Here is a 24253-nt window from a genome sequence, read left to right as displayed (position 1 = left end):
CAACAATACTTTTCCTAACACAAAGGTGACTATTGGTTCAAGTGAGTTGTCAAAAACTCAGCCTACTAACCTCTACGTTGTGGATTTGAGCCTGAGAACAGCCACATGGTGCAGTTAATGTAAAAGGTCAATCTGTGCACAGTCTATCGCTCTACAACATTCACTAATGGGTACTAACCAGGTGTATTCTAATCTTCCTCCACAAGTAAAAGCTTCAGTACTGAAGCCTTTAATTCCATAGACCAATTGGAGTGGAAGCAAATGTTATCAATAGTGTGTTAAGCTTATGTCCAATACCTGTTTTCATCAAGTCTTCTCTCCACAAAAAATGAAACAAACGGATTTCTACTTCTTCCATGAAACGATAGCAAAAATGAAAAGAAGGAACTAAATGAGCTTCACAAGGCAATGACAATATCCTGAGCTATGATGCACGGACACGGACACCGACACGGGAATTCTAAAAAAATGGACACGGACACGGCGGGGACACGCCACGCGTATGTTTATTTATTTATTTAAATAAATAATAATTTTAAGTTGACACCCAGAAATTTTTAAAAAATTACAATTTGGCCCCAAATTTTTTATAAAAATTTACAATTTGACCCCCAATTTTAAAAAAAATTACAGTTTGGCCCCTGTTGTGTCCCCATAAGTGTCCCCCGTGTCCCCAGCCGTGTCCCCGTAAAAAATTTAAATTAAATTATGGGACACGCCACGTGATGTGTCCCATACGTGTCCCCGTCTCCCGACACTGCGATACTTCAACCTCTAGAGGTGTCGGTGCTTCATAGATCCTGAGTCCACTCCAGTTTCCAACATCCTTTAATCTTTAGATATTGTCTGAGGTGGCTCCAGAATTTTTGTTCAGCGGTGACAAAAACGTAAAGAGAATACAAAGCTCTATATAAAATAAACATTTATTTTGGTTGAAATTTTTTTGGGCCTAGTTTATTTTGTATTGTTGAGCTATATCATCTACTTGTTCAAAAAATTTATTTATTTTGGCTCCATTAGAGTACTACAGTGCCCAAAATATTAAAGAAAAAACAAATTATATGTAAACATGTATAAACTTTAGCGAATTTTTTGAACCTTGGGGATTCGCTTGAACCCCCTCGGTGTAAACATGTATAAACTTTAGCGGATTTTTTGAACCTTGGGGATTCGCTTGAACCCCCTCGGTATAAGGTGGAGCCGCCCTTGGATATTGTCAAAGCCTTATATGCTAGGATAATATGTTGGACAACTAAAAAATGGCCTTGGAAGTTGGAAGAATATCATATAATCAACATTTAGTATGCATTGTCTAAGCCTTGTATCATAGGATAATGCGTTTGACAACTAGCGAATTATACAAAAACTGGCCTTGGAAGAAGATCATAAACAACCTTTTATCTACAGCTATAGTCAAAGCCCTATATAGTATGATAATGCCCAGACAAATAGCATACTATACAAATAATGGCCTTGGAGAAATATCATGTATTTACTGACAACTTTATATTTGGTACTTTTGTCTGTATTGTTCTATTTTGTACAGGAGCAAACAAGACAGACTGCAAACCAAAATAGACTCTAGCCTATTTGCGCGTTGATTTGAAGTCATTTACAGGCCAATCTGTGCGAAAAGCAATATGGTCCACTAAACTCTTAACAAAAACACTCGTCGTTTCACATAACTTATGAGATCCCTCCTATGCAAAACAGAATCCTTTGACCAAGATAAATCTAAATCGTGTCCTACTCAATGATAATCATTTTTCAGAAGTTTCAGGTCCTAGATTCGTTGAAAATGAAGCAAGAGTCTTGTCTGATGCTTTTAGAACCTCATATGAAGCAAGAGTCATGCCGCAAGACTAAATGCTTTTAGATCCTCATATTGACAAGTAAAAAAGGAGCCATTCCTGTCGAGCAGAATCTGTTTTCAAGGCAAATGGAATTTCCAACTTGGGAGCACAGTGAAGGTCCATTAATAAGCATATGCAAATCTCTTGTACTTTAACAACTGCATTATAGCATCCATGTGACATTGAACATCCTCTAGGCTATGCGCCCATAAGGAAAGGGAATATCATCTCACGAATTTGAAATTACGTACTGATCACTTCCCTTCCGATAAGTAAAATAACTAATCAATAGGATACAAAGATAAATCCCATAAGGAAATCCGCCAAGAACAAAGGTAAAAAGCAAAAGAAGTAAATATCACATCAGCCTCCAATCTCTACCAATCATAACAGTGCTCTTGTTCATGTGCGCACCCTCAACCCATAAATCCATCTCAAATCAAAACAAAAATCTCAAAATCAACATCAAATTAACCACTCTATTATTCTCTTCATCAGAAGAGAAAGTATTGGTGCCATGTGCTGTGAATGGCAAACAAACATTATCTGTCCAGATTAAGAAGACATCCTGTAATCCCATAATTCTTAATCCTGTCAACCATCCTGGCAAACATATCCACCACTAAAGTTACCAAGGTTGGAGAAGAAGAATTACCCTGCCTGTGACCCTTGGAAAACTTAAAACATGCACCCACCTTTCAAGTTACTAGAACACATAAGTCACAAGAGGACAAGCATCCCTGCATCCATTATATCCACCCCACACCAAGGCCTCTCTCTAATATGGCAATCCAAGGAAACCCACTCCCTATGATCATAAGCTTTCTCAAAACCTGCAGTCAAAATGTTACCTCCTTTCTGATCCTATATATTCTTTAGAGGCCTCATTTGCCATGAAAACCACATCCAAAATCTGGAACCCTTCAAAAAAGCCTCCATTTGAATAAGAGGTAGCATCTTGAAAACTACTCATAACCTAGATAGTCTAACCAAATTTTTGACTAGGCTAATAGGCCTAGAATCCCCCATGCGAAAAGAGTTTACTTCTAAGGCATCAAAAAAGAAAAGATGCCAAAGAATTCAGCAAAAAGATTGGCAACAAAGATACCATCAATCCAGAGAGAGGGCCATCATAAGGCCATCACATCTCGGAGCCTCGTCCCTTGCCTGTCACACCCAAAACTGCCACTCTAATTTCCTCAACGAAAGGTCTCTCCAACCCACTAGACTTACCAGCCTTGAATGGTATCAGATAATGATCTCCATCTATGTCCCATAATCCATATTTCGTGTCTCATCAAAATCCAAGGGAACTTCAGGCATAAGTACTGCATCACCTTACAAATACAGTTTTAAGAGGAGATATACTCTCTTAGATAGACTACAGCCACACTTTCCACCAATTTTGAAAAACAAAGACTGATTCCGAACTCTAGTACAGTGAAATTTACAAGCAAATATCCAGTACCAAACAGAGAACATAACACCAAAAAAGGAAAAACTTAGAGAAGAAAAAAATGTTTTGAAGTATACCATGGCTCATTGCACAGGTTGTATTGTATGGTGACTTCTCGTACAAATCTTTGTTGACGCAGGGCATTCTGAACAACAAAAGGCAGCAGGTAAGCTCAATTTATAAGACAACAATATGTTTCACATATCACCCAATTGGGAGCTTTAGATCACCACAAACTATGAAACATCCCACCAGTATCAGAAGAACTACCAATTATATCTAATGTCCATGTAAACAAACAAACCTATTAGTGGTTCTTTGCAGTAGCATTTAGTCCTTGGTAAGAAAATGGAATAAAGCTAGACAAGAAATTGCAACAACCTTGGCAATAATATAAAACTTTAAAACGACATCAGATAAGTGAGATCTTTTCTTGAAAAATCTGAAAGGCAGTAACTTTGCCACGCGTTAGAATATTACAAGAAACAGACAGCACTCTGACTCAGATTAATCGGTTGTCTCACATTCTTCAGTATCAAATTCATCATTCAGCTTTTAACATAACAAGAAAGAAAGAGATTCACCCCAATTTCAGCTGAAATCACGTCCTTTTCCCTCACACAATAGGGAGGCCTTTTTGGCCATTGAAGGGTTAGTTGCAGGAACCTTCAACTATACCCACATTTCTTCGACGGAAACGCGTTCCCGTCGAAGAAACACATTCCCGTCGAAGGAAACTCCAAGAAACTCGTCCCATTGACGACGGGAACTCGTTCCTTACCTATACGGGAACTTACACCCAAAAAACGGTTGAGAGACTTACAATTCAAGCTGCAATTGGTACCTTTAAAGTTGTTTTGTTCTTGTTGGTGTGCACATCTGATCTTAACCTTCAAGAGTCATACTAATGCCTTTAGCTTTTATGCCTACTTAATATGCACAAGAGGTCTATTGTGTAATCATGTGCTACAATAAAAATGTTGAAATATAACTAAAAACTTATAATTTTAATAGTAATATTTTAGGTGGTAGAATAATATTTTTATATTGACATTTAACAATATAAAATTCCAAAATATATTTATAATTTTAACAATTTTTCCTAACCGCTCCCAATGGCGCTCCCACACTTCTATGATCATCCGCTCCCCTGTCCCCACCCCCGCTCCCGCTTCGTGTAACTAAGATTGAAGGTCCTGATACGGGTCTATGTAAATCCTTCTTCAAGGCATGATTACACGCTCATTTTTCCGTAATCCCTTTCTGGACTAATTTGTGATCGAATTTCCCCCAAATGGAAATACCTTGGGCATGGAGATCAGATTATGAGAAGGTAAATACTTGCAGCAAGCTCAAAAGAAGGCTACAGAATGTCTTTTCAGCAAAACGTACATGTTTTTTCAGTTGTGTTGGTTGCAATGGTTAAAGTTGGTCAGAGTTGATTAAAGCTTTCCTTTCATCCCTGAGATTTTTCGGCAACAGAAGATCTAATATTTACAACATCCAGATGCAACCATTCTGGTTCAAATGGGAGTATAATGCGTAGGTGTACAACGAACTCAAGTGGTTCAATATGCTTGATGGGGAAGCATCCAATTGCTGGGTTAACCTATACTGCATACCCTTGTCCAAATGTCCGACACGGGCCTTCACACTTTTAGAAGCTAAGAAGCACTGACACACCCACAGGGCAGACGTATCCTTGTGCTGAACGTCTTGCACAAAGACATGTCTGACACATTGTTGACCATATTTCATAATTTATAGCTTTTTCCGGACGTGCGAGGAAACACATCAGCAGAATAAGAAGACATGTCCAACACGTGTTTGACTGTCAAACGTGAACAAACTGAGAGAGACAGCACTGCTTCTTTTGGTCTGGAAAAGAGACAATAAAAGACCCAATATTTAGCAGGATTTGTTTACTAGGTGGGCTTATGGGTACGGCAGCTTTTTTGCATATTTATAAATATATACGTAGACCACAACTTAAATTTATTCATGCTTTAGGCCAAATTTATGACATAAAAATCGTTCATGGGCCCAGTTTCACTCCAGCTCATATAACCCTACAAACACTCCATATTACTCCATATAGGGTGAGTACAAGAAACAAATGACTAAACTACCCTCATTCACTAATACTTTACCTACATTTGTCTTCTAACAAGTAATATGTTCCACATATCCTGTCTGTGTCCAAAATTTTGGCGAAATAATGCGTCCACACATCCAAGTCCATCTCTGAGCTCTCTTAGGTTAGAAGAGTCCAAGTAATATAGCTGGGGAACTAAGCTCCCACCCTCATCTTGTTCAAATCCAGCAATAGTACTTTAGAAGTTGGGAGTGTATTGTTGCCCAGTACTCAGATCAACCCCTTTCTAATCCACGTCCATATGACTAGAAAGCATAGTCTACTGAATGCCACATAAGCCAAAAGAATATACCTACTTCACCAACAAACAAGGCATTTTCATGACTAGTACAAGGGGCACAAAAAAAAATCCATGAATTGATCCCATGCCCTGTTGAATTTCAGGTAAGGGCGCATGACAGTGCTACAAATAACGCAATGTGCAAATTAATAGCTCAACATATGAGACAGATTCCAAACTAAAACGTCAAATTCAAGTCTGTGATAACCATTTCACAGCCATTTCTATGTCTTCCAAATCCTCTCAATTTTAAATAAGTTTAATCACTAATCGTCTGCCTTTCCAAAGAAGCTTACCTTTCTCGACACTCAACATCTATACAAGACTTGCCTTTTACGTTCTGACCTATTCAACTCTGTTAAGGATATTACTAGGTGCAAAGGTTCTCAGGCTCCAAGCCTAAGAACATAAAAACTCCCTCTATTCCAATTTATTAGTCCATGTATACAATATGGGATTCCCAAAATGCATGTCCACTTAGATAAGTCAAAGCCTAAAACTATGATTTTACCAAAACTAATCATTCTAAATTGTTATTACAAAGATGCTACATGCACAACGGTTGTGTAAAACATCAAGCACAACCAATCTTCATCCGTCCATTATTGTAATAAATGGTCAAGATTCGTTCAAACTTTTGCTTGGAAGAGTTCAACTTTTCATTGGAAGAGTTTTTTTAAAATCTAGAGCATCCAAACACATCTGAACGGTCAGAATTGATTACACAACACACACAACGGTTGTGTGAGTATCATTTCCGTTGTTATTAATACTCCTAAAAGCGGGGATCAAGTAGAGATGCTGGAAATCAATACATTTACTTGATTTTAAGTGCATCAAATGGATGTCCCTTAAATAGATGGAACTCCTAGACTAAAAGAAGGGACAAAGGTGCAGCCATTAACGAGTATTTAGAACTCTCTCCGATCTTTGTGCAAACTCTCCTTCGTAGTGCCATAATGCAGCCTAGTATGAGTATTCCTTTTTAGCTTCCTCCCCAGCTTAGTGCTGACCGATCTGATCAAGTTATCTTTAGGTGCCAAAAATCAAAATATCTCCAATCTTACCTCTCCCATCACTTCGATTAACAGGGCCACATTGTGAAATAAGAATGTGGATAGGCCATTTTTTTATTTGTTGAATTACTTAATAAATTGATAGTCAATATGATGTTTGACCTACATATCTTTACAGTAAGAAGTGCACAAAAAGCACATCAATGGGATCCATACGACAAACGATAGTACGTAAAAAAAACACTACTCAAAAACCCTCAATACTACAAGCAAAGCAATTCTACAAAATCCATAAAAGAATATCGGCACCAATCCCAACAACTAGTTGTATAATATGCTCCAAAAATGGCGCTCTTGATCCACAATGGATTCCTCAACCCTTGATAAGATCTTCTATTACACTCCCTCCAAATTAGTCGCATAAGACTTAACGGAGCAACCACTGATGGCTTCCTCCTACGCCTCCCTATCCTACCACCTCTCCAACCACCATTCTTATTTAATCTATTTCTTTATCATCCTGCATCAAAACTACTAATGCCATCCATATCATAATGCATTGGCAATAGGAGAAAGGCACATTATTGTCCGGATACACAAACAAAATGAAAACATGGTTCTTACTTCTTCATTAATCAGCAACAGATTAACATGTATTTATGTTGAAGGATCAAATTAAGATTGAATTAACAAGACCTATAACTTTTTTATTGTAATACATCACCAATCTCAAGAGAAAGGATTTATCACACACGAGAACCAAGGAACTGCGATAGTTTTGATCACATGCAACTATACACAGAAATATTCTCTTTGAGAACCCTTGACAAAAAGTTGGAAATTATAAAGCAAAATGGATCCATCAATTTTAGAGATTGACGGACTTCACGAAAGTACTATAATGAGCCCAAAACAGAGAAGTTAGACAGCTAATGTAAATCAAACATGCATATGCATGCACAAGAAAGATAAAAAAAATTTAAATTAAATTAAATCAAACATGCATATGCATGCACAAGAAAGATAAAAATTTGTAAGGTGTTTACTGAAGCTGCAGCCCTTGTAGTCATAGTGCGCTCCACCACCACTGGAGCAAGAGTTGGCTCCAAGGTTGATGTATGTGTTAGACACGGTTCAAGAGCAATTGTCCCACCTCCTTTCTGCAAGAGAAGTGACAATGACAAAGAGAGCAGAACCATCAATATACAACCAATCAAAAAAAATGGGCAAACTAGAAGTGAATTTCATGAATCGACTTTGACCGTCCAAGACCGCAAAATGGATCAAAAGCGAATGGAAGTTATGGAACTTTTGGGAGATTAACGGTATGCAATCAACCATTTCCAAGCGTTATAGGTACACACACCAAAAATAAAAATAAAAAAGCTCAAAGTGATTAAAATCAAGATATCTCTGGTACTCTCTGTGAAATAACAACAGATCATGAACAGTGATCTTATTGATAATAAGGAAAAGAATCCTTGGATCAGTGCTGTACATTAAAAAAATTAGAATCCGTCTAATTCTGAGAAAAGAAGGAATATAAAGAAATGCTCTCACCTTCACAATGCAACAGCGCTCAACACGATAACTGCAGCCAATGGCAGCGCCCCAGGCACGGGACCTGACATTATTTCTCAGCGTAGATATGTAACCTAGAGAAAATGGCAGAATCGTATACAAACAATGTACGTCGAGTAAGACAAAAATAATATAGATGCAATAAGGGGAAATAATGAAAGCAATACGCAGATGAGTGGTCCTGGTCCACTGTAATATAAGGCCAAAACACACTCTTTCAATTCTTGTTAGTATAACCATCCAAGGTTCCCAAAGTGTGCCAAGTTAGGATCAAAACACATATACTAAAGTGTAATAAAAAGTATAGACTAAAGTTCAATAAAAAGTCTCAATTTCCCTCCCTCTAATGGCTTTGTTTATCGCACCCTCGCTGTACCACCCCTGACAACCCACAAACAAGCAAGAAGACAGCATGACAAGACCAGCCGGTTAAAACAGAAAAAATGTGAGGGCTATCCCAACCATTCCAAGCAAAAAATACAATTGCATTTAATCTTCAAGAGTATAGTCCAAGTGTCAATTTAATCCTTAAAGTTTCAATTCGGCCAATTTAGCCCTTAAAGCATTCAAGTGTACTTCATCTTAATCTTCAAGTGTATAGTCCAAGTGTCACTTTAATCCTCAAAGTTTCAATTCGGCCAATTTAGTCCTTAAAGCATTGAAATTTAACGTAAAGGTCCTCTGTGTGATTGTAAAATACAATTATTAGAGCAAAAGTTTAGTGAATAGTATCAATACCCACTAAAGTTCTTGATAACTCCACCACCTTTTGAACTAAGAAACTAGGTCTGTGCTTTACAGTATTAGAGCCCGTTCTTTGCCTCATACTAAGTAAACCGATGATATGAGTATTAAGCATTTACAGAACCAGAATCAAATAATTTAAATAATAGTAAATGTTCAAATATTGATTGAAATTTATAAACTAAAAGAACCATAAACTGTAAAAATGCACACCTAGAACAATTAAACATTTATAACTAACAAGATCTAAAGAATGCCATCGAGTCAGCCCCTCGACCGGTACTATATAAGTCTCAATACCACATAGCTGGTAATAAATAAAATTGAAAAGCGAGAGCAAGAAAAAGAACAAGTAGATAATATTCCATTTACTTTCGAAAAAGTAGCGCAATTTAATAGAGAACAAGCAAATTAGAAACTCAAATTAAAAAATTTTAAACAACATTAGAAATCTTAAGCAGAGGTTAGGAGGAACTATATACGCATATGCTTAAGGAACCTTTCCGTAATTAAGCAAGCGTAGAATGTAGAATTGTAATTTGTAAGAACAACATTGACAAATCGAAAAGACTTGGGACAAAATCGGACAAATTGGAAGTTTACGGACCAAAGGGACACGAGCAGCATAGTGAAGGTACAATTTATTTATTTTAACCATTTTCTAAAATGGCTAAAAAGTTAAAGTTAAGAACCCTATGAACCATACACGGCATACTATAATTGGAAATTTGAATGGTCGCGGTATGCAGGGGTTCGGAAGGTTTAGCGTAGAACTAAGACAGTGAGAGAGACTGGGGAAAAAATGAGACAGAGAAGGGGATGGTGGTGGTGGCACCATGATGACAAAGGTAGTGGTGATATGGAAGAGGTGGAGTACATAGTGGAGTAGAGGAAGACAGACAATAAAAGGATACATTTAATGGAAGAAAAAAAATGTGCCTTTGACCAAACCAAAAGGAGGTAAAATGTATTTAACCGCAGAAATAAAAATGAAATGTAGACTCCATCTATACCGTCATGGCAGCAGTCTTGTATCATAAAATTGATGAACCATATTCCCCATGCAAGTATCATATACTTTGTGGGGGCAATGAGTTAACATGTAAAGAGTGTTATTCTTTTCATGAATAAGATCTGAAGAGTTGAAAGAACAAAGTGCACATTCAGTTAACTGCTTGTCCCTTGTCTAAACTTTGTTTCCCAGTTCAAAATCATACAGAAACAAAGGTTTGCTATTACTTGTATGTATGTATGAATTAGTACACAGTAGTTGCAAATATTTCAATGAACGGTAATGAAGCATTACCTTCAGCAAGAAAGAAAGATTTTCAAACAGACTTACAATCTTGCGGAGGTAGCACTCTAACAGTTGCTCGTAATTCCTGGATAGCCGGTGGAGGAGGAGAAGCAGTTGGACGACAATAACCCGTGTGCATGAGAACTGGAAAACAGCAAGGCTTGGTCATGTCATGCCACAAAGTTTCATAATGCATGGACTCGAGAATAATTTAGAGGTTCTTAACCATAACACCACATACTGGCAACAAGATCTGAGTCATAGGTGTATACATCCGTACCCCATAGCTGGCCACCTCTAACCTGCACATGAAGCACTCACACAACGCAGACAGCAAGTAATGTAAACAAAAAATAACTTGGCTACCTTAGCAAATAAGAGTACCAAAAACCTCATCCATAAAATATAAAAACTGTTTCATGAATTCAAACGAAATCAACACAACATGCATTAATGCCATCATCCAGGATTTTCTACATGACACCACTTGGCAGTTGGCTCTGAAAGCAATGTATTCAATACAGTCTAAGGCAAGAGTTTCAAATCTTCAATATAAGGGAAAACCCAATAGGAGACCCTAAGCTGAGCAATTAGGGAGAGAGGCGAAAGGTTGTGTACTGAAATTGTCCAGAGAAGATAGCAGTGGAGAGGTTGGCTTTCATGAAGGAAAAGGACAAATACCAAGGAGGGGTTATAGGCTTTCACATGCTGCACCGAATGGGTAGGGTTTGAGGATGAAAATACACGAGTTTAGGGGTTGTTGCAGGGCTGTCCTGCACTGAAAACAGTGATCCGGAAACAGTAACGAAGCTGATTGCAAGCAGAAAATAAGAAAGAGGAACAGAAAGAAGAGGAAAAAAAGTCAAGGAATCACTGCTAGGAGCCTAAGGCATCACACCTGGGGTTCGATTGCATCTCACAACCCATAAAAGAGGTCCAAAAGTTGGTAAAGTTTTCTGAAAATCAAACTCCATCAACTAAGAAGCATTACATTGCTTTATTGAGACCTAATAGACTATCTATAACCCAAGGACTATGTTTCCTAACTAATAAGGATACTACTTACCCTTTCACTTTGAAAATCAATCTTAAACTCAAATAAAACAGATTTGAAGAGCAGAAAAATAACTTGACCCACACCAGGACCCAAGAGCAACCCCTACAGCCCATGTCCAGAAAAGTAAAAAAAAATTACCCAAAATATCCAACTCTTTTAACTTCATAACATACATAAACCAACTTCCACCCCAGTATATTTACTTGTTATGAACTCTGTATAGGCTGCATCAAAGTCTTTTGCCTTCTTAAGTATTCAGATTCAGCCCGTGGCTGTGCTAAGTCTTATATTCACTGTAGCCTTTATAGAGCTGCGGGTTCCTTTTCCCAAAACGAAACCACGATTTTTTTGGTTTCCCGAATTTCCAAAATTTCTGAAACCGTTTTCTATATTCATAAAAATTATATATTAAAAAAAAAACATGCCAAACAAGTTTTTCAGAACTGTTTCCAAAAATTCTGGAAACAAAAAGAACCCAGTGTACAAAAGCTTCTGCAAACAACCCCTTAACATTTCCATCAAGCCGTTCACCAACAAATGCAATCACCTAAAATTGAACAGAACCAAAGCTAACAGAAAGAGAAAATGGATAGGGAATAAGAAACTTATAAAATGTAGAGGTGATACCAATGCAGGTAGCAGAGGTACAGATAAACCTGGACAGGGAGGCAGCAGATATAACAAATAACCCAGAGTAACAGAAGTATACTGGATTGTAGCAATAAATGTGATACCAGCTTCAATTTCAAAAGCTTTTATGCCATGTGCTCATATTTACAATAGTTAGTGGACAACCCAACAGACAACAAATTCAAACGTATGAACAACATACTACAGTTTTGTACAGCCATTCCTGCAGGACAAAAGTGGAGACAGAAAACCAGTCACCCGTTTGAACTTGTTGTCTGTACGGGACATAAGTAACCATGAACTGGATACTTGCAAGACTTTGCATATTAAACTGTATAGACTGAAAACATGACAATACAAGTGCTAGGTGTTACTAACTCACTCGGAGGCCAACCGGTATAAATTATCATGCCATGAAACAACTCACCTAAACAAACATGTAAAGCACCAGAATAGAACCTCGCACTTCTGTAGAAGCTTGAAAAAGCAGGTTATATATTTGACCTTACCTGCCGATTTGTAGCAGTAACATGCTCAGCCGATATCCGGATTTCGAGAGTAGGACCATTTTGAGAGTTTTCAGATTTTCTATCGCTTTGAGATGCCTCGTATTCTTTCCACAGCTTCATTAGCTCTTCCATGCATTCTCCGACCCGATAAACAACAGTAGATGCTTCATGCTTACCTGCAACAAAAACATCAGAGGCTCACATAGCACAATGCGAAGAACCCATAAACTAACCACTGGGAATATCATATCAAACCAAACTTCTGTGATAAGCAATCTTGAATTTAACCCCCACGCACCACAGAGTAATTAGATCTAAAATGACGGTCCGACCAGAAAGGAAGGACTTTAGGTTAAAATAGTTAAATGAAATTAAATGCCCGCAAACAAACTGAATGTCCGAGATGAAGAGCTAAATTTTGTAATGACATTGTAGACTCATTATATAGATAAGTGAACTATTGTAGCAACCAATTTTGAGAAGCAAAATACCATTTTACAATGTATTCGTGAAACTATCCTCTTACATTCAACAGTACATTTATCTCACAGCAATCTAAACTGACAAAAGCCAGGAATGCCGATAAGGTTCCCATCTCTCTCTTAGTTAAGTCTCAAATTAAGAACTCAACTGCTAGATCATCAACTCCCACTCAAATATCAAAACTCATCTGACCGCCCCTAGGCCCTAGCAGATGAGACACAAGGCTTGGTTTGCTTTGGTTTAGCCTACAATGCTATCTTTCATTCAAGACCAAAGAAAGGTTTCATATCCTAGAATTACTCGTGTTGCTTCTCCCCAAAATGTAAAAGATTATTTGGTGCCAAATGCTTAAAAAGTATCCAAAATCACTGTGTGGGCTTCTCCGAACAGAAATACATGAGACTATTAGAAATGCACAAAGGCAAACAACGCTGGCGGATAATCAACTTATATAAACACACAACAAAACGTCATTCTTTTTTCCAGAAGGATTCCTAATAGATGTTTTACGACTTCACATTTGAATTTGAAGGAGGGCATAGCTAAAATTTCTTCAAAAAGTATCCCAGTGTCCCTATCAATTTCAACAGAACTGAACGCCCCTTTCAATGAAAGCTATGACATGACGACCTAATTTGGCACAATTAACGACTTAACCAACAGCAATGAGTTCCAATTTGTCTTTGTTAGGGAGAATAGAGGTCGAAGAACAAAAACAAGCACATGACTGTAAGCCATATTAACTTATGTTAAAGCATCCAACTCAAAACCAATTGGCAATGAGTGGAGAGGCCGCACAGGTTCATGTACTAGTTTTGAAGGTTATAATAAACCAATGTGGGACAAGCTCTAACACTCCCTTGCACATGAGACCTCTGACCCACATGTGGAGAGTTAAACAAAGGATCCATATCATAGGGATCAACAAAACAAGGTGCACTTAAGGTACAAACAACGGGCCAATCAATAAAGAGAGTCTTGTCAAAAAGCCTCCAAAAGTCAAGCTTTGATACCATGTTAAAACATCCAACTCAAAATCAGTTGGCAATGAGTGGAGAGACCGCCAGGCTCATATACTAGCTTTGGAGGTTATAATTAACCAATGGGGGACAAGCTCTAACAACTTCTACTGACATCTACTACAAAATGAAGCTATATGATTATGAACTAAAGCAACTTCCCTTAGGAAACAATAACAAAAGGGGAGCAACGATTGTCAAAGCAAGGGATGCACTTGCCAAAGCACTCATGCTTTATTAAGTTGAAAAGTACAACCGCTCAAAGCACTTGTTCCTTTGGTAAAAGTTTCCCTTTGTTGTGTAAATAGCAATGCCCTAATAAAGACAGATTTACACCAAGGAACAGGCTCCTTATTACGGCAAGCATAACACTCCTGCTTAACAGCTTTACTGCAGCTTACCTTGAGATCTGCAAAGAAAATTAAAAAAAAACAAAAAAGAGAGAGAGATAGTAAGAATCTCTTTAACCACAACGCGGCTCCTGATGCTAGAACTCTACAAGATCAGAAATATGAAATGCAATTCTTCTATTTGGACAGGAGTAAGTATATTATATTATATTATACTATATTATTATATTATATTATATTACGGCATAGTAATGCAGTACCTGCAGTTATGTTAATCATGACACTACCAAATAAATTGTCCTTGAGGCTCAACAAACCATCTTGACAATGTCAATTTCTCAGGAATCTGAGTATCACAAAATATGTAGACACAAATATACGAAAAAGTATTCCTTTTGAGATTGAAATTGACTGTCAAACAGTTAGGAAAGTAATAAAATTGACTGTAAATTGATTTTTAACCTACTTTCCTGAACTGGCTATGTTGTGATATCAATAAAAAAATGTTCAGTGAAACCAAAGGAACAGGAACTTATCCAAAACAAACAAACAAAAGTACCAGAACAAGAACATTAGTAACTATGTGTAGGAATCCTATGTGCTGCCAATACTTCATCTTATAATTGAAGTGTGCAATCAGTGGCAGAGCTTGGATTTCTCCATTGAGGGGCATCATGGGTAGGTTTGCTTCTATACATTCATAAAAGGTAAATTGTGCATAGGTATACACCCATTCATAAACATATGTATATTTATCCATATCCATGAATCATTAATGCAGACAGATAAAAGGTAAACGTGGCAATTAATTGAACGGGCACAGGTTGGTCAATTCTGTAACAGAATGATCATCGAATAGAATTTCTACATGTACATAAATGCAGTACATGTTACATAAAAGATCAAAAACGTAGATTGCTCGCAGCTAAATATGGTGGAGAGAGGCATAAGTCCGCAAGGGGACTATCCTACAACTTGCCAGTCGCTTTAGCAGTGGTAGCAGATCCAAACAATCATGCTTCATAGCTTGACCTTCCCCCCTCTGGGTGGATCAAGAGCTGTTTTTAAAACATTATAAAGGTGTACACATCAGATGAACCCTCCCATTCCGTACGGTTAGCTACTAAAGACAAAAAGAGAGTGTAGTTTCTAAACTTCTTACTGGAAACTTTGAAATAAGGCTGAGTTTTTATTTTTCCTTTCCAGGTTGGGTGTTGGGGAGCCTACCTTCCCTCCCTTCACCTACATGCGATGTCTTCTATAATTTCATTAATTTCACAAACTGAGACTATCGTAGACGAGACTTCAAGTATTGTGTAGAAAAGAACTTCCTATCTACATGTTCTCCTAGCCTAGCATGCTCACAAGGCGAGTTGCGTCAGGTCGCGACATTATCACATGATGACCAAATACACAACTTTTACATGAAACACCACAACCATTAAATCAATTTATTTACAAAAATTACCCTATATAGCTAGAAACAATTAATTAAATTAAAAGTGAGGTATAAAAAACCCCAATCAACAATCCATCAAAAAAAATTCACCTAATATCTTACAATTATATCTCCATCATCTTCTACAGTCTGTCAAAAAGGTGATCGAGTTCATCCTCATATGCCATCATCATTAAACCTTGCACTATTCCTATTTGAGACACCAACTTTTGCTGGTTACTACTTTCAACAAAACCTTCACCAGGCAACAAGAGGAGATAAGAACCATGTCTAACAAGTGATGAGCTAAGAGGATCGCCAACACTTCCACAAACCCAATATATAACTATAAGAAGCTTCTCACACTAAATAAGGGTTCTAAAGAATCCAAACAATGTCATTGTATAAATTGGGGCCATGACTATAAAAGGAAACAATAGAATCAATGCAACTTAAATGTTTAATGGAGGCCAGAATTTCCCAAACTAACATAAATTGTTAGCTCCACTCTAAAGTGAACTGGGCATAATGACTTTGCAAGGATCAAACTTTTTTTCTCAAAATCAAAAATTATTGATCTCCCAGGGTTCAGCTACAGAAACTTGTAACAGACATCGCACCTTCTAAAAGATACTCAAGCCCTAGATTTCTAGTTCACAAGAATAACTACAAGAATGAGAGGAAGAGAGGAGGATCACAAATATAAAGCATCAAACCTTTCATCATGTTCATTAGTGTAAATAAAGTAATTATCTCCCTCTATGGGATTGCACCGGCATTTATGTTCCTCTTCTTTATCAGTTGCTTCCAGCAACGTCAGGCGGCGGCTCAACATTAGGGATCCGTCAATCACCCTTTACCAACCAAGTTCCATAGTGAAAGAGAAGATTAATAGAGCATGTGGAGAAAGCAGGTTTTTATATAAGGCTAGTTGGCAAGCAGGTTTTTCTTTAACTTTCTTTAGAGGAATTAGCTAGATGGAGACACCCCCCGTGGGTTCTGAAAAAATGCAAGGACAACCTCTCCTATTATCAACAAAAAGTAAAAAAAAAAATCACAACCAGCAGTTTCTTTAAGATGACTATACTGCCAGGACACCCCTTATTTTACAAGTTACGGAGCGTTAAAAAACTTCTTGAAAGATGTTAATGTCAGCATTATGATAATCAAAAAAGATAAATACATTACGCACATAATATTGTTGTCTAAACAAAATACCCATAATAGGAAAAGATTAGTGGGATGAATTATGTATTCTAAGCAAAGTTACAAAAATGAGTCCGATTAGCATTTTATTTCCTTTTGCAACAAGTTTCATGTGTCTCACGTGGATGAACAATTAAGATTAATTTTAAGTCATATCCTTCTAAAAATCATATCAAAATACCGTAATGACAATGAAACAATTTATGCCACATCAACAAGGAAAGCACAGTTAACTAAATTTAGGCAACATAATGAGTACCACATATTCCAAATCGGATTCATGATATGCCAATAGAAATGATCTAGACTTGTCAGATATTCCGGAACAAAATGCCCTTGACAGAACTCAATGGAGAAAACAGATTTAATGTAGCCAACCCCAATTGATTGGGACACAAGACATGGTTTGGTTTGGTTCAGTTCGGTTTATGATTACCACATATTTCACATTTTACCATTTTGGTATAGGAGAGTCCAAGCATCTTGGTTGTTTTGCTTTGCCGAAAGCCAAACTACCCCTCCCAGTCCCTCATAAAAGGGCAATCTCATTTTGCATTAGAAGGATTTTGATATGTTTTGATGCATGTCTGGTCCCAAGGTGAATGTGGGGAAACTGAATCGTTCCTGCCAGCGAGCTTGATGAAGCTCACTCGTTGGCAGAAGTCTTGGGCTGCAAGGTTAGTTCTTTTCCCTCATCTTATTTCGGCTTTCCTTTGCCCAAGGGATTTCAGAAAAGGCTTGCGGGCTAGAAGAGGTAGCAGGAAGAATGACCCTTATCAAAAAGCACTTTGTCGAGCTTGGGTATATACTTCATGTCAGCATTCACTATCCTCATTTCAATGGTGGCCAGCAGGTTAGAAAAGCTGCAAAGAGATTTACTTTGGGGTGGTTTTGGGGAGGAGTTTAAATACGATTTTATGGATTGGGATAAAAGTAGTACACCAGTTCAAGAAGGGGGTTTAGGAGTGAGGAGGCTTGCTATTTTCAATCAAAGTTTATTGGGGAAGTGTGCGCTAGGCATGAGTCAGGTTGGGGTGAGCGGTCCTCGCTGAAAACACGATTGAGATATGGGGTGAGTCTTTGCAATGGAATAAGGATATGATGGGTGAGTTTCCAGCCATACTAATATGAAGGTGAGGGCGGGGATGAGAGCATGTTTGGGGTGGGGATGTTAGGTTGAGCGATGTTTACCCTTTTAATCAATTGCCGGCAGTAGGCGATGCACTGGTGGTGGACTCCCAGGGTGGAAGAGGAGACGGTGCAGTGGGATATTTTTGCTTCACAGGGAGGTACAAGATTGGGAGCTCAAGGAATTGTTGGAAAACTCAGGGGAAAACTGTATGTGATGAGGGACGTGGGGAGAGGAGAGGTTATTTGAGGTGGATCCCGGCAACTAATGGGTCTTTTCCAGGTGGAAGATAGTACCAAATTTTTGGTGGAGAAGCAAACTTTACCTTTCCCTGGAGAGCCATTCGGGGCACTTGTGTCCCAAACGAGGTTTCTTTTTTTCCTTGGTGTGCAGCTAAGGATAAGATTCTCACTATAGATAATCTTATACACGAAGGATAGTCATTGGGAATCATTGTTGCATGTGCAGGACAAATGGAGAGTTAGTGGCGCTTTGTTTAATCATTGTTCGAGACATATGGTAGGTTTTTCTCTTGAATGGTGGTGGAGCTTATTCAACAATGGTATGGGGTTAGAGTGTGTAGAACAAGATGGAAGCTATGGATTTTGATCTCGCTGTGCTTGATATGCTTAATTTAGAGAGAGGAATCGAAGATATTTGGACGGGGAGGATAGACCTTTCTTCAAAACTAAGAGTCTATTTCCTTCTACTTTGTTGAGTGGGGGGTCGAGGGAGTGCAACCCTACACTGTAGACCAATTCTTTGACAAGTTAAAATTTTTGGAGTTCAGAGTGGTGTATATGTCATTTTCTTGTTTGGCCTTCTTTTACATACCTTGCTTTCTTTTATTCATGGGTGGCATCCTTTTGATGACTTTTCAAGAATTGATTAACTATCAAAACAAACACAAATCTCACATACGAATTACACAGACATGGACAATTCATGAACATAACCATAATAACAAGGGTAAATTACACTAGCACTGCTCGAGCTTTTTAGGCAACTAGATAGATGGTTTCCTGATGTTTATAGAAACCTCAAAGGATACCACTGTAATCTAACCGATTAAATTAAAAGGAACAAAGTAAAATCAAAAGAGAATTATGGAAAAGGTAATAGCTCCGCTACGTTCAAAATCCAATTTCTCCCCTAGACCTACAAAATCAATCCCACCGCCAATGAACAAAACCGTACAGTGAAATTATCAATATTTAATTTTTATGGCACCTTCAATTCAAAAATAATAATAATAATCTCCCTTGTCTCATAATTAGTCCAGTATGAAAAGTCTTATCATTTTTCAGATAAAATAATTAAGTACTTTTGAGCATAATTTTTTGAACTTTTCGCATCAAATTCAAGATCTAAATCAGTCCTTTAAATTGGTGCAAAAAGTTGAAAAGTTATACGTAGAAGTACTTCATTGTCTAATCTAAAATACGAACGACATTTCGTAATGAACTTTGGGATGGAGGGACTAATTCCTAACTTGCATATTATTGGTTTGTTTGATCAAATTGACTCCAAACTAGTTGAAAAATAATTTGTCTGAACTCAATCCCATAGTTGTCAAACCGTGATCCAATAAAGAATCGAAAATTGTGTATCACTATGATTCGGAAATGATTTATAGAATACTTTGAAATATATACATATCTTTGGATAAGAAATATATATTGTCAAAGTATCAGATTTAGGCTTAAATCAATAAGAAGCTTCACATGGTCTAATAGGGAATACCCTTGCTCATATTGCAAAAGATGTAGATTTGATAAATTGAATTTTTGGCTGTTAGAACAGATACGGACACGGCACGGGACACATCTAAAAAAATGGGCTCTGGGATATGCACATGGGACTGAGCAATTCTATAAAAATGGGAGCACTGACACAGCACGGAAACAGCAAAAATATTATTACCATGTTAACTACAAACACAACCAAAGAACAAAAACAAACGAAAACATTGTTAAGAACACGAATGAGCATAACTCCACTTCTTATGTTTGCGTAAAACTGTATTATAGTAATATTACAGAAATTTTCAAGTCAATGATCCTGGATTTTCTTACGGTCCGGACCTCATTGTTCCCGATCGAATTTCGATGATCCGAACCATTCAATGTGTTTAAAATGTGTTTTTAAGATCACCCGCAAGAGATAAGCAAAAAATATGACCGGGAAGGGCTTGATCTGAACAGTTTTCATAAAATGCATTTTTATGCGTTTTTATGAAAAACTACACAGATCAAAGCCCTTTCCAATCATATTTTTGCCGATTTCACGCGGGTACCCTTAAAAACACGTTTTAAACACATTGAACGGTTCGGATCATCGAAATTTGAACGAAAAAGTGGACTTCCGCACGAGGTCTAGACCGTAAGAAAAATGCGGGATCCCTGACCTGAAGAAGACTATATATATATATTAACCCAAAACAATTGAAGTACTCCCTCCGTCCCACAAACGTGGCCTTCCATTTGAGGATGTCCTAGAAAGATTGTCCATTTTGAAAAGTTTCCAGCAATGCTCCCATTTTGCCCTTCCTTTTCTTTTACTTTAAATAATGAAGGATTTCAAGAAACATTCCATGAAGGGGCAACAATGGGAAGTCAACAAAAGTACAATATATAATTACATTATCAAAAATAAATAAAAATTATGTTCACCTAAATAGTTGGTTTCCAAATTAGGGCCAATGAAATGGGACGAAGGGAGTATTACATATTTACCCATCAAAAGTTGAGAATTTACATGTATAACTCCGTCGTGTCCCATCAGTGCCCACCCACCCACCCCCCAGTGTCTCGCCTATGTCTCCCTGCTTTCAAACATGTCCCCACCATGTCCTACCTTAAGAGTCAACATTGTGTATTTTGGAGTGTCCCCAGCATGTCCAACACGAGTACAATGGCCGCGTAGGTGTGTCCGTGCTTCATAGCTTTTCTAATCTTTTTTTTTCTGCTTCATGATTTTTCTAGTTATTATGAGCAATGTAGTAATCCTAGCTACCATTAATTAATTTCTAAACAGATCTATATTAAGTGGTCCATTCATTTAGTCCTCAGAGATTTCCCTACATACTTAGCATAAATGGTGTGGTCATAGAAGATTTCTCTAAAAAGATTTAACTGCTTCCTCCAATAATACATGTTTGACAGACACCAAACTAGATATTTAACAATGATATGCCAAATAAGTAACATAATTAGTTTACAATCTCTCCGAACATCATAAATTTTCCAAACCAATATTTAAAGAAGGCGCTCGCTCAGAATCTACTCAACTTCTTACACAATTCGAACAATTTTGTATTCGCCATTTTAACCTATCGACTTTCTAATCCAAGAAAAAATCTAATTAGTAAGGCAATGAATAAGTGTATACATATATATAGGGCAAGTTAACTGCACAACAACGGCTCTAGCTAGATGAGATGCCTCATCAAAAGCACCACTTAATCCTCAGATCCCAAAAAAGCTACAATACATTATTCATCATATAGCGCCAAGTGTTCTATATCTTAAACAGCCCAAAGGACCCAAAAACCATAGTGTTCAAAAATCTTACCCACAAAACTGCTAGTCTAAGAAGGGTAGTCAATGATATCTCTACTTATCAAAATAGTAGATGAAGTCTTAGTCCCTTACCCACAAAACTTTATTTGTAGCAAACGCCACAAAAAAAAAATTCAGAACTTGACACGTTAAAACACAGTCAACCATATTTTTCTGCAATAGTATTGACTGTGGCATGCAAAATTAAATACACCAAGTCTAGAAGGAAGAAGGGTGAAATAATGATGAGTTATTACTCTTTCCCTAGCTGTTCTTAGAATTGAATTAGATATAAGAAATATTGAAAACTTTACCCTTCATTGTCTTGTGTACGAGAACGAAAACGAGGCTCCCGGTTTGCTACTTGAGGACTGCCCCTTGGCCGAAGCATCCGCTTACGTTGCTGAACACCATAACTGAAAACTTCCCTTTCTTTTTCTGCACCCAAGTCAGTGTCTGCACATCCATCATCTGAGTCTTTGTCATACCACCTACTGCGCTTTTCGGGTCTCTCTTCATCTACGTCAGCATCTCTTCCCTTTCTCCTCTCTCTAGCTTCCCCATCATTGTTTTTCCAGCCATCGTGGTCTCTCAGCTTCTTCTGCTCTAATGTTGAATTTTCCAGCTCAGACGTTCTGGCATATGCATCCACTGGTTCTTTATCATTCTGCAAACCATCCTTCTCAGCTCCATTCCATGCTTCTCTCTTAACATGATCCTTTTCCCTCTCCTTTGGTTTTTCCTTATCTCTGGAAAGATCCTTTCTCTCTCGCTCCCACTTCTCAGCTTCTCTTTCTTCCGTCACTGGCTCTTTTCCATCACCACTGCTACTTCCTAGATGCAAGTTGTTCCGACGCTCATTCTTGTCTTTGTCCAACCAATCCCTGTGCTTCAAGTCTTTTCGTTTCCTGTCTCTCTCTTTGAATTTATCTTCACCTTTTAAATCGAATTTATTCTCCCCAACAGCCTCATGTGCTTCACAGTAATCCCTCTCTTCAGTAGTTGAGAATTCCTTCCCGGCCTCCCTCTCAACTGGGCCCTGCAAATTAGCCCGTGAAGCATGCAATGGATCCACAATTCCACCCAGGATATCAGGATACCTCTTCCCCCCCCTGTGGTGTTCTTTCGATTCTTTCCAACTCAAGTGACTGTTCCCCGGTCCATATCCTTCCTTTTCTGTCTTCACACTGTCATCTTTATACTCCGGATGATTATCATCCCTATCCCTGTCATGTTTGGCTTCTTTGCTCTCTTTCTCTTTCCCACTCTGATACGAATCCCTAGCATCACGGTTCTCAGCCTTGAGATCCCTGGCATTGTCCCTCGACTCTGACCTGTTTTCTGAAGCAGCTACAGGGTGATCAAAATGTGAAACATTGGAAGACGGGGACACCCGATTATGATACATTGGAAGCAACGGGGACCGAATCTTAACGGGAATCTGGGAATCCTGTTGTCCCGCGTGATCAAACGGTTGGGGGTGGTGGTGGTGGTGGTAGTCACTCAGTGCCACAGATGGTCCCAGTTTAGGGCCAACTAATGGGTGCACAACTGCAGAATCGTCATTTGGGTATTTTGAGTTTTCAGCACCAACTCCACCAGAGGTACCGCTGCTGCTGCCGCTGGCTGCGGCCTCCTCATGCAACCTCTTATTGGGAGTAGCACTCATATCGTTGTTGGTGGTGTGGATAGAAGCTACAATCAAACCATGGCTAAAAATTTAGTTCTTTTTTTCGCAGATATATTAACAAAAACCCTTGGGCAGAAACCTAACCTAGAAAGCCACCGCTTCAGACCTCAAAAAGAAAAAAGAAAATAAACAGAATGGCCGGCGAAATGTACGATACTCCGAATGGATTCACTGGTGGTGCGTGGATTACGCAATCCCTTACTACAGAAGGTGTGTTCATTTACTAGACCCCAGACATTTTATGTTAAAGCATCTAAATTACCGACACACACACACAACAGAGACGACCAGAGAGAGAGAGAGCGCGCAGAGAACAAAAGAGACGAACTGAGAGAGAGAGAGAGAGAGAGAGAGAGAGAGAGAGAGTGGTACCTGTCCTCGTTGCCGGCGGAGCTTTGTTTCGATTTCAGATTTTGGGCTGGTTCTGATTCCGATTAGAACTTAGGCTCTGTTTGGAACTTGTAGAAAGGAGAGCCGCTAATGGTACAGGAGCGGCTGGGAATGGCAACGGAGCGGGGCGGGTTTTTGCATACCCAAACCCGAAAATCATTTCCCGATCCCGGTCCCACCCCGACCGGGTTTTTTTGGGTATCCCGTTCCTGCCCCGATCGGGGAACGGGTTTACCCACCCCGCCCCATAAAAATTAAAAAAAGTAAAGTATAAGTAAAAAAGTAAAAAAAAAAATGCTAAATAAGAATAAAAATTATCCAAAAAATAAAACTTTTGAAATTATTTTTGTGTCTTTTGGTATCGTGGTTTTATCTTAACTTTTAATTGCAATCAACATTTTAGATACTTC

General features: G+C 38.2%; 1 protein-coding gene across 1 annotated transcript in view; it reads right to left on the bottom strand.

Moving 5' to 3' along the window:
- LOC131303396 (uncharacterized) overlaps positions 1-23948 on the bottom strand; it is a 34372-nt gene extending 10424 nt beyond the window's left edge. Inside the window, exons 1-9 of the mRNA XM_058330247.1 lie at positions 23826-23948; positions 22078-23458; positions 19038-19045; positions 12579-12754; positions 10624-10684; positions 10428-10526; positions 8321-8415; positions 7807-7920; positions 3387-3454 (exon numbers count right to left, since the gene is read on the bottom strand). Coding sequence (XP_058186230.1) covers positions 3387-3454; positions 7807-7920; positions 8321-8415; positions 10428-10526; positions 10624-10684; positions 12579-12754; positions 19038-19045; positions 22078-23432 — 1976 coding nt within the window. The 5' untranslated portion in view covers positions 23433-23458; positions 23826-23948. The remainder of the gene's footprint in view (positions 1-3386; positions 3455-7806; positions 7921-8320; positions 8416-10427; positions 10527-10623; positions 10685-12578; positions 12755-19037; positions 19046-22077; positions 23459-23825) is intronic.
- Positions 23949-24253: the final 305 nt, after the last annotated feature.

Source organism: Rhododendron vialii, chromosome 10a (genome assembly GCF_030253575.1).
Source record: "Rhododendron vialii isolate Sample 1 chromosome 10a, ASM3025357v1".
Lineage (NCBI taxonomy): Eukaryota > Viridiplantae > Streptophyta > Magnoliopsida > Ericales > Ericaceae > Rhododendron > Rhododendron vialii.
This window is presented reverse-complemented; position numbering and strand designations above follow the sequence as displayed.